General features: G+C 41.0%; 1 protein-coding gene across 1 annotated transcript; it reads left to right on the top strand.

Annotated features, from left to right (window-relative positions):
- Window positions 1-2710: 2710 nt before the first annotated feature.
- On the top strand, window positions 2711-9353 carry KLF6 (KLF transcription factor 6). The gene is made up of 4 exons (XM_075827443.1): window positions 2711-3165; window positions 5327-5903; window positions 7221-7344; window positions 8019-9353. Exons 1-4 carry the CDS (start codon window positions 3064-3066, stop codon window positions 8068-8070), a joined length of 855 nt encoding a protein of 284 aa, XP_075683558.1. The 5' UTR covers window positions 2711-3063; the 3' UTR covers window positions 8071-9353.
- The last annotated feature ends 724 nt before the right edge of the window (window positions 9354-10077 follow it).

The following is a 10077-nucleotide window of genomic DNA, read 5'->3' as shown; positions in this document are numbered from 1 at the left end:
AGGCACACTACTGTGTCACGCCACCACCTACATCGCAGGTAATAAAAGTCAATGTGGTTGCTTTGCGACCTGCAAGTCGCCACGACCGCGACGCCACACTCACAAGGGGTCCAAATCCGCTGGACTTCTTAGACTGTGTTGTTGTGGTAACTTGAGGGTCGCAAAGCAAACACATTCACTTACATTACTGCAATGTACACTGCGATCTTTGCGTCGCGGTGCAGCCAGGGTCATACATGCATATCACACATTCACAGTATATGATTTTCATGTGAAATCCATGCCGAAAAACAGACAGATGAGTTCAGATCTTCCATGGTGTAAGAAAACGGTCCCGCCAAATGTATGGACAGACATATGCAGCTGTACGCCTTCTATAGATGAATACATCTGCCATTGATTCTCTAAAAAAAAAAAAAAAACACAAGATGCAGTATACACATTTTTTTTATACAGTTAGGGTGTGTGCACACATAGTGTTTTCAGGCGTATTTCGGGGAATTTACGCCTCGAAAAACGCCTCAAAAAACGGAAGCAGAACGCCTACAAACATCTGCCCATTGATTTCAATAGGAAATACGGCGTTCTGTTCCAACGGGGCGTTTATTTACGGCTCATTTTCAAAAAACTGAACTTTTTGGAGCCGTTTTTCATTGACTATAGAAAAACAGCTTTAAAAACGGTGACTGGCTTAAAAAACGTATGAAAATCAGGAGCTGTTTTCTCTAGAAAACAGCTCCGTATTTTCGGACGTTTTTGAGTTTGCGTGTGCACGTACCCTTAAATTCAAAAGCGCAGCCTGCTACGTTTTTTTAAAATTTAGTTTGGGCTATGGGATCCCAACGTATCCCAGCCAAACGTATGTTTGCCCATTAAAATCTATGGGCACGCTGCTGGATAAGCGTTTAGGCATACAGTGGCATATACGTTGCTCATAAGCTCCCATGTTAAATAAAAGTATACTGCACGGAATACGTTTTTTACTGGATGCCTCTGAATGGAATAACATAGTCGACAACGGTGTTCCATAAAGAGGGAAAAAACATATACCGACATATACCGGCCCAATGTATGCCGAAAGAGCACTCATTTGTCATACGTCGGGTGAATGGGGCCTGACGGATACATTCGGAATATATGCCAAGAACTTTTCCGGCACTGAACATACACTTGAAACGCAGTGTGAACAGATCCTAAGACGATGCAATCACTACTGCTGACCAGGACATTAACAGTCAGACAATCCTGGTGATATTTGGGTGATTTCTTTTTAGCAGCGACAACTTATTTCACCCAGCTTTCCCAGAATCCTGAATGTCAAATCTGTCCAGCTATATAGGTATACAAACCCGTTCTGTATTACTGCTTACTAAGGCAGATTTGTCTTTGTGAACACTGGGATAACATAGAGACAACCTATATGGAGCTGTCATGGCCGCTCTTTTGGTTGTCAACCAGCTTTCCCAAAAGCAGATATAACTAAAAAGAAGTCGTCATCACTGGTAGATTTTATTATTATTTTAGGGAGAAATTGGGGGAGATATATCAAAACTGGTGCAAATGAAAAGTGGAGTAGTTACACAACCAATCAGAACCCACCTCTTATTTTTCAGTGGCCTTTTGAAAAATGAAAGCAGCAACCTGATTGGTTGCCATGGGCAACTACTCCATTTTACCTTTACGTCAGTGTATATATATATATATATAAAATTTGTGTATGTCTTTTATTGCATAGATGGATTAATGGATTAATCTGAAATCAACGACAGAACTGAATATTTTATTGAAAATGTATATTTTATGGTGTCACTCGACATAAGCAGCTGATTATTTTCCTAAAAAAAAGTAAAAAAGTTATGTCTTCATGTGTGAGCACAATCTCGACAGGAGCAGATGAGGAGGATTTTCTGCTGAGTGAAGGGATATTCAGTACAGACAAAAATCTGATAGAAAGGGGAACTCGCATTTGTCAGATGCTGCTGGCAGTTTCAGCAATAAACTTCGGTACATTTCCAGAGAGCTGGGGGGAGCTCCGCCCCTCCCCGCTGGAATGAATAATACTAAATGAAGTAAACAAGACAGACGCCATTTTGCGACGGGGGAAGGGTGACATGTGAGGTATTTTACATGGACATGGTCTTTAGAAATTTAGCCCGGCTACGTGGTCAGCTACAGTGAGTGCTTTATCGGCCATTGAACTGCATCACAACGTAACGCCAAGCAGGTCCGACAAGTGTGTGACCCTTTTACACAGGTTCAAGAGGAAGGACGGGGCACACAAAATGGAGACACCGCGCTCTAACGACCACTTTCACGCTAACTCGTTGATATGTGTGTGTAGCGTCACGATCTACTTTATTAAACAGAATGTGCGACATAAACACGTTGTCCCTAAACGAGCAGCCATAGCCTGGCACCGGAGCGCGCACTCACAAGCGCTCTCAGCGGCCACTGACCGCACTGTAACTATCTTCGGAGTCGTTCCTGGCTTATATACCTGGCTAAAAATAGCTAGTCCCTCCCTTCTCAGAGCAGGAGGGGGCTTGAAATTTCGAATCTAACCAATCGCGCTGCCTCTTACGAAATGATTTCGTCACGCCAGAGGCTTCCCTAAAGCGCTGGGTTCAGCGATTGGTCTCAGCTGACATCATAGGAACGCTGAAGGAAGTTAGTGAACGCTGATTGGCTGCTGTACTGAGCCGGCGTAATAGGATCACGTGGGGGAGGAGGGGGAAGGCTGTCTGGCTTGGAAGGTTTGAATAGGGAAGTTTTGCAGGGGTTTACATTTGCAGTCACTTCAGTGTTTGCAAATATTGTCAGCACCACTGAGCAAGTCCTCAGCTCCAGGAGGAGTTATAGTCTTGTGTTTTTTTTTCTTTTAATTGCTATGCAATGACATTTGCATGAAAACCTGGAGGACTTCTTGTTGCTTTCTGCTGGGATCTTTACCTTTTTTTTGCAAGCTCTGGATTATATCTTTATCATTGCAACATATATGGTAGCAGTTGTGATTTTTCCAGAAATCCTTTAGCTTCTCTGTTAGAATTGATTTGATCCTAGATCATGGATGTTCTACCAATGTGCAGCATTTTCCAGGAGCTCCAGATCGTGCACGACACCGGCTACTTCTCTGCTTTACCATCTCTGGAGGAATATTGGCAACAGGTAAATAAATGGGACTGTGATTCTAATCATTGGTGGTAAAGAGATTCCAAATGCAGCCAGTGCCATTGCATCAGATGCAATCTAAAGGTAGATCCCATATACGTGTGTGTGTGTGTGTGTGTGTGTGTGTGTGTGTGTGTGTATATATATATATAATCCTATAGGTTCCCATTGCAGGAGTCTAGCCGTGTAAGAGCCCCAGTGATTTGCGGTGACAGCTCAGCTTGGGTTTCACTAGTGCAACCATTTGGCAAAACTTTGTCAGTGCAAATGGTCCAAACTCCACAGCTGGGGCTTGTCAGCTAAAGCCGGAGTTATTCCTGTCATTTCTTCTTAGGAATTTTTTTTTGCATGGATGAAAAGGCGATAGATCCTGAGAATAACCCCCTCCATGGCATTGCAGGAGGACAGGCGGCTTTTTATGAAGAGCGTTGTCAGATTGAATGAATAATATTTGTGCGATTATGTCGCCATGTCATATCCTGAGACACAAACTGGCCATAGATGGAGCCTAAAACAACTGATCACTTAATAACTTGTAGCGTTGCACAATATTTCATAGTAACCCGGGCTAATACTAATCTATTTTTTGCACCATCCTAGTTCACTATCCGCTCATTGCCAGATACATATCACAAGTCCATGTAGCTATCCAGCAGAATTTCCGATACATTTTTCCAAATGCTACATTTATGATTCCGATATGGTTATCGGTGGTATCGGACGACCTATCGTTACGTCTGTGCCCACCTGTCTTTGTCATTTTATTTCACAGGTGATCACCTTGTCAATGGTCAGTGACTGGATGTGAAATTGTTTTGCATCGCCCCCACCCCCCCCCCCCACCCCACATATAGCGATGTTTACTTTTTAAGTAAATGAATTAAGAGATCAGATGTCTGTTTGTTTGGGGATCTGCACAGTAAAGTGTTACAACCTTCACATTCCTGGTTAATTGTGTGCGTCCCTCCTCCTCCTCCTCCTCCTGTGCCATCAAAGAGGCAGATCTTGTGTTTGTGAGAGATTGAAATTGATCTCAGTAGCTTCCTTGGGGCATTTTAGATGTGGGCACGGAGCCAGCGCTCCTTCCCAGAAGTCTGCAGAGACATTTAAACTATCACAGAGCCCATCTCTTGGTCTCCGAGCTTATTTGCATAATGGCGAATTTTAAAGTAGCCAGATTATTAAAGTTTAACAACATCACGATCAATTGTCGGCGTCCCAACCCCCCCAACCAGCCAATCAATAAAATGCATTTTCTCATCTGAACAGCAAAGCAATTGTCTAATTATAGAAAAATGTAAAGCATTGATTTGTATAGTTTGTCTTTTTCGGTGCCGTGCTGCAACGTGGATGTTTAGGTTGAATTACTGAGAAGACCACAAGAGGAAATGGAAAAGCGCAGTAAAAATGTGCACTCAGACCCCTCCTGGGGCAAGCGGCTCGCTGGGGAAATATGTGTGGTATTTTGATGGCTTGTGTCTGCAGGCCACAGGGCAGATCTCGGCCCCTATATTTTTGCAAAAACAAATGGCTGACGTTTTTAGGGCACGAGCACGACTTTCTCAGATCAAAGAGCGATTTAGGTTGGAACCAAAATGTAACTTCTTGACAGTCGGAAATATAATACGGATCTTTTTAATTAAAAATAGAACGCGCAGAGTTGCATTTACCAGCACCGTCTCCTGGTTTCTGGTCAGCGTTGCAAAAGGAAGACTTTTTTTTTTTTTTTTTCCTTCTAGCATAACGTGAAAGGAATGCAGATGACTCATCCAGTTATATTGTTGGCTAGCTGATTGAATTCTTGTCCATTGTATGGTTTCCAGAAGTGTCCTTACAAGAAATGACCTCTATGTAGAAAAAAATATATAGATCTCTTATACGTGGATTGCTTTAGTTCCTTAATTTTGTGCAGCTTTGCAATTTCCATGTATGGTGTTTCTGCAAATTCTGTTTTGCAACATCACTTTCTAAAAGGAAGTCGGGCTACCGGGTAAAAACGATAGTAGTGATCTTGTACGGTACTGTCACTAGAAGGCGTCATTCATGTCAAAGATCTGACAAACCTTGTGGTATGTGCTAGATAAATGTGAATTGTAACTATACATGAATGAGAAACCTAAAGGTTTAACTTGTTTCTTCTCTTTAATTTACCTTCTAGACCTGCCTGGAACTAGAGCGCTATCTGCAGAATGAACCTTGCATTGTGTCGGCCTCTGAATTTAAATTCGACGGGGAAGATGATCTTTGGACCAAATTTATTCTGGCGTGTGAAAAAAAGGAGGAACCTGACCCCCAAATTATCTGTATCAAAACGGAGGACATTTCTGACTGTCAAAATCTAGAGACCAATAGTTTGAACTCTGATGTTAGTAGTGAATTATCAGACAGCTCCGAGGAGCTTTCACCAACTTCCAAATTTACCTCAGACCCCATTAGTAATGTGGTGATCAAATCTGAACCTTTTAGTTCATCCGTCACTTCTACTCCACCATCATCGCCCGAGCAGGGTAAAGAGTCTCCCCATCATTTGTGGAATGTTATGACCGGGGAGCTCCATTCACCCGGGAAAGTGCGCCCCGGTTCATTTATAAAGACAATCGATCACGGTAGTCCGACCAGTGGTGGAGAAACCTCACCAGATGGCAGGAAACGTGTCCACAAGTGTCACTTCAATGGCTGCAAGAAAGTTTACACCAAGAGCTCGCATCTTAAAGCACATCAGCGCACTCATACAGGTCAGTGCTTGTTTCGTGTTGAAAAGGGACTTGACAGGAGGGAATCCCAAGCTGTAATGTTCTTGCACAACCACAGGGTGTAAACCCAAAGTCCATCAGTGATGTCACGGTGAATCCTCTACTAGGGAACTGAACTTCCTCATTCTTTCCTGTGGAGAGATGTGACTACAGAGGGTATCCGGGAAAGGGAGTCCAAGAACACTTATCCATCGTGAATTTCCTTAATCTTTTCCTTTTAAGATGTTGTAACGGGAACTAATAAGGAATGTTAAAGAGGAAACAACCTTCTTTCCTAAACTTTAACACATAGTCGAGCTGGAATACTTCTACTACAAATCAAGTTAAAATTGCAAGTGTACATCTAGACGTAGCCTCATGTTACAGAGATACCTATATAGCTAGATAGAGATAGCAATCTATCTCATAATAGGTTTTTATTCAGTTAAGCCCCTATTGCATCGGCCGATAATCGGGTAGTGCAGCGAGCACCGATCAACGAGACATGGTTGATCGACGCTTGTTTGCTCCTGTCACACGGAGCTATGGATGGGGACGAGTGGTCGTTACTCCGAACGCTCCTCTCCATACGTTATTATCCTGTCGGCAGCGCATTTCCCTGTTTACGCAGGGAGATCTGCCACTGACAACGATCATATTTTACTTTTTTTAAACTATACGACCAGCAGATGATCGAGCGTTTGATCTTTCATCTGCTGATCGCTGCCCTGTTTACACAGGACAACCAGCGTTCTTTGAACGCTTGTCTGCCCGATAATCGCCCAGTGTAAAAGGGGCTTTAGACATTTGGTATACGTTTTTATATTTTTATATATTCTATTTCTTTTTATTACTTTTGAGTAAAGATTTGTAGACTGATGCCAGCCATACCTCTATTGGTTTTGTATTGTGTATTCAACTCGGTCGTTAAGGAAGAGTGTTTACATTTTATCTGTGTTGGTTCCTATTGGATCTTTGTCTTAAATGTATTTATTTTAGTAAAGAAAATGCCTCGTTGTGTATACGTCACTCGTTACAATCCACACTCATTGTATTCACTTGATGTCGTCAGTGTCTAGCTGATTATCTAATAGGAGTTTTTGCGTTTCCTTGGAGTCTTGTCAAGTTTTCTTCTTGATTGAGTTTGTGAGGACAACAATGGGGATTGTTCATTGCACGTATGACAAAATCCTTGAATGAGATCAGACATTTGCATAGAATTCAGACCTGACTTGTTTTAAATTGTAGGTTAGAATTAAAATCTTTCCTTTTTGGAAGAAACTGGTTCTTGGTCCCTCTTAACCTTGTTGTATTTTGCAGGAGAGAAGCCTTACAGATGTTCTTGGGAAGGTTGTGCGTGGCGTTTCGCTAGAAGTGATGAACTGACCAGACACTTCCGAAAACACACTGGTGCCAAACCATTCAAGTGCACAAATTGTGACAGGTAAGACTCGTCTACTTCTAACCGGTCTTATCTTCCATTCCACATTTCGAAGAAAGTTCTATGTAGACCTGAAAAAATGGAGAGCGTGGCGCTAGGGTAAATTGTGTCTCACCATTAAAATCGGTGTGATGGGCCTAATCCTGCAACTGCTATCAATTACATTAAAATTAGCATCCCCTTGTTCTCAACATTGTTGACGTTCACACTTTGTGGACCTCCGCTGATGTAATTATCATGGCTGGTCATTGATATTTCTTGTCCATTTATTTAAAAGACCCATTGAACATCTCTAATGGATTGGGATGAGCGATCAGAGTAACGATCGCTCGTTTCCATCCATAGCTCCGTGTGACAGGAGCAAGCGAGCGCCGATCATCGACGTCTCGTCGATCGGCGCTCGATGCATCGGCCGGTGTAAAAGGGCCTTAAGACCCGTAATTGTCTGGAACTTTTTGGAATGTTTAGAATACTGAGGCAGATGTATCATTTCCTTGTTGCCCATAGCAACAAATTAGAGTTCAGTTTAGATTTTCTTAAACTGGTCTAGAAACAAATTAAGCTGCACTGTGATTGGTTACAAGGCCAGTTTTACTCTTAGACCATTTAGCCCCATTGTGTTAACGACATTATAGTTAGCTGACGTTTTCTAACTTGAATTTTCCCTTTTTTCCCAGATGTTTCTCCAGGTCAGATCACTTGGCTCTGCACATGAAGCGACACATATGAATGAATGAGGAAGTCACGTAATTAAAAGCGACTTCAAGGTTGAATTGCCTTGTGCGAGGGATGCGAGTTCCAGCCAAAGCATGCCAATTTGCACCCTAACCAGTTGCCTTCAAGACCTCACTTCTTCAAGGGGCTTTGCAGGGCTTATCAATCGTGTAAGATGTGGCATAGCAACCATACAGTGCTACTTCTGGAGCTGACTGGGCCTGTGCACTATTGGTGCTTAATCTTCTGAGTGGCTTGACTAAGCCGTCGCCGTGAGCATGTGCACTGAGAATGTTAATGTTTGGGTGACTGAATGGTGAAAAGGAGCCAATGTCTGAATGTTGAAGATCTCGTTTTGTTGTTTTTTTTTCGTCTGGTTGAGTTCAGTTGCGAGGGATTAGGAAAAAAAATATGTTTAAAAGAAAAATAACAAAAAAATAATAATAAACGGTTTGAATGTTTTGTATGCTATTGCATACTCTTGTTATATGGGACAACCATCAATCATTCTACTTGGGGGGTCAGCTTCTAAAATAGAGGAAGTCATGACCCCCAAAAGGAGATGATCCCTTTCCTGTGTGAGAGGAGCTTTTGTTGTCTGGTGCAGCTATTAAACGTGCAATGTGTCAAGTAGCTTGTTTATACTGGCTACAACGATTGTTTGTAACCCATTGTATAAGCTGTGTATTTACAATTATAACACAACTATAACTTCATTATAATAGAAAGGTATTGCATGGTTCAGGGGAAATGTGTACGCTTCTCCATAATTTAATCAGGACTGCAGTTATGATTCCAGTTGAGAGCAGCTAAAATACAATTGGTCTGTTGTTACATTACTTATGTATAGAATAAAAAATAAAAAAAATTCAAAAAAAAAAGTGGAGGAAACCACTATAGCTTAAAACTGATTTTTCTCATGCAGCTAATTTTTTCTATTATTTATGCCTTGAGGACTAATTTCCGTTTTTTCTAGCTGTTAACGCACTGTTGTCCTTAAAAATGGTGCCTTATGCAAGTGGCCTTCTCCAGTGATGGATGGGGGTTAGATACAGGGGTTTTAAGCTTACTTAAGGCTCTGTTGTCACCCAGGGGTGTACTTTTTTTGTTTTTTCTTTTCTTTCTTAAGACCTACATAGCTTTTATATCATAAAATGGTGTAAGACTGTTTTGTAACCCATAGTATGTAGTCTGGTATTATCCGTCGACAGGCTGGTAATAACTGATCTGAGCGGTTCCATATTGCACCATTTTATTAAGCCACATTTTCTAGTAAAAAATAAACACCCATCAAGGCAGTTTAATATGGCCTACGACTTATTATTGCTGTTTTGGCTCTCGTATGTATATGTGTGTCCTTTCTATCCTGTACTATGTTGATCGCTCATGTTATAGTAATCTGCTTTTCAGAACACACTGATCTGTTCAGAACTATCGCTTACACGTGCTCTACAGGAAACTTGCACAAATGTATCTGTATCCGTACATGCATTTAATATGTAAACTGCTCATATACTTGTCAAGGTACAAAATGTGTTTGGAAGGATAACTCTTATTTTATTTTTTCCTCTTCTTTTGTTGTCTGTATTCTGTTTTAAATCAATCCCACATCCACCAAAGCAAGTGTAAAACTGGCAACACTTTTTTTTTTTTTTTTTATATATAAATATATATATATATTTTTTCCAGTCTATGCTACACAATGCGATAAACGTGCACTCTACAGCCGAAAATTTACTAGGCCTATAGCTTTTTTTTTTTTTTTTTAGGAGGACTTTTTTTTTTTTTTTTTATTTGGGTGCAAGCCTATGTAGTCTTAGGTCACTGAGTGTTAAGAGCTGTATTAAGAGTTTGAATATATATATTTTTGTAATATGTTATTTAATGTCTAAACAAAAAAAAATCCTGTAGAATAAACTTTAAAGTTGATATCCTGAGCGTTGTAGATTTTAGCTATAATTTTGTTATTTTCTCATGGTAGAAATAAAAAAAAACAAAAAAGCAAACCTGCATGTATTGGCG

The sequence above is a fragment of the Rhinoderma darwinii genome, chromosome 5 (assembly GCF_050947455.1).
Source record: "Rhinoderma darwinii isolate aRhiDar2 chromosome 5, aRhiDar2.hap1, whole genome shotgun sequence".
Classification (NCBI taxonomy): domain Eukaryota; kingdom Metazoa; phylum Chordata; class Amphibia; order Anura; family Rhinodermatidae; genus Rhinoderma; species Rhinoderma darwinii.
Note: the sequence above shows the minus strand (reverse complement) of the source record. Positions and strands in the feature narration are given on the sequence as shown.

What these genes read in the sequence shown, in the direction of transcription:
- KLF6 (XM_075827443.1), top strand. Translation starts at nt 3,064, where the DNA reads ATGGATGTTCTACCAATGTGCAGCATTTTCCAGGAGCTCCAGATCGTG. An exon ending in TGGAGGAATATTGGCAACAG is followed by an intron (nt 3,166 to 5,326) that starts GTAAATAAATGG and finishes TTTACCTTCTAG; the next exon opens with ACCTGCCTGGAACTAGAGCG. An exon ending in AAGTGCACAAATTGTGACAG is followed by an intron (nt 7,345 to 8,018) that starts GTAAGACTCGTC and finishes CTTTTTTCCCAG; the next exon opens with ATGTTTCTCCAGGTCAGATC.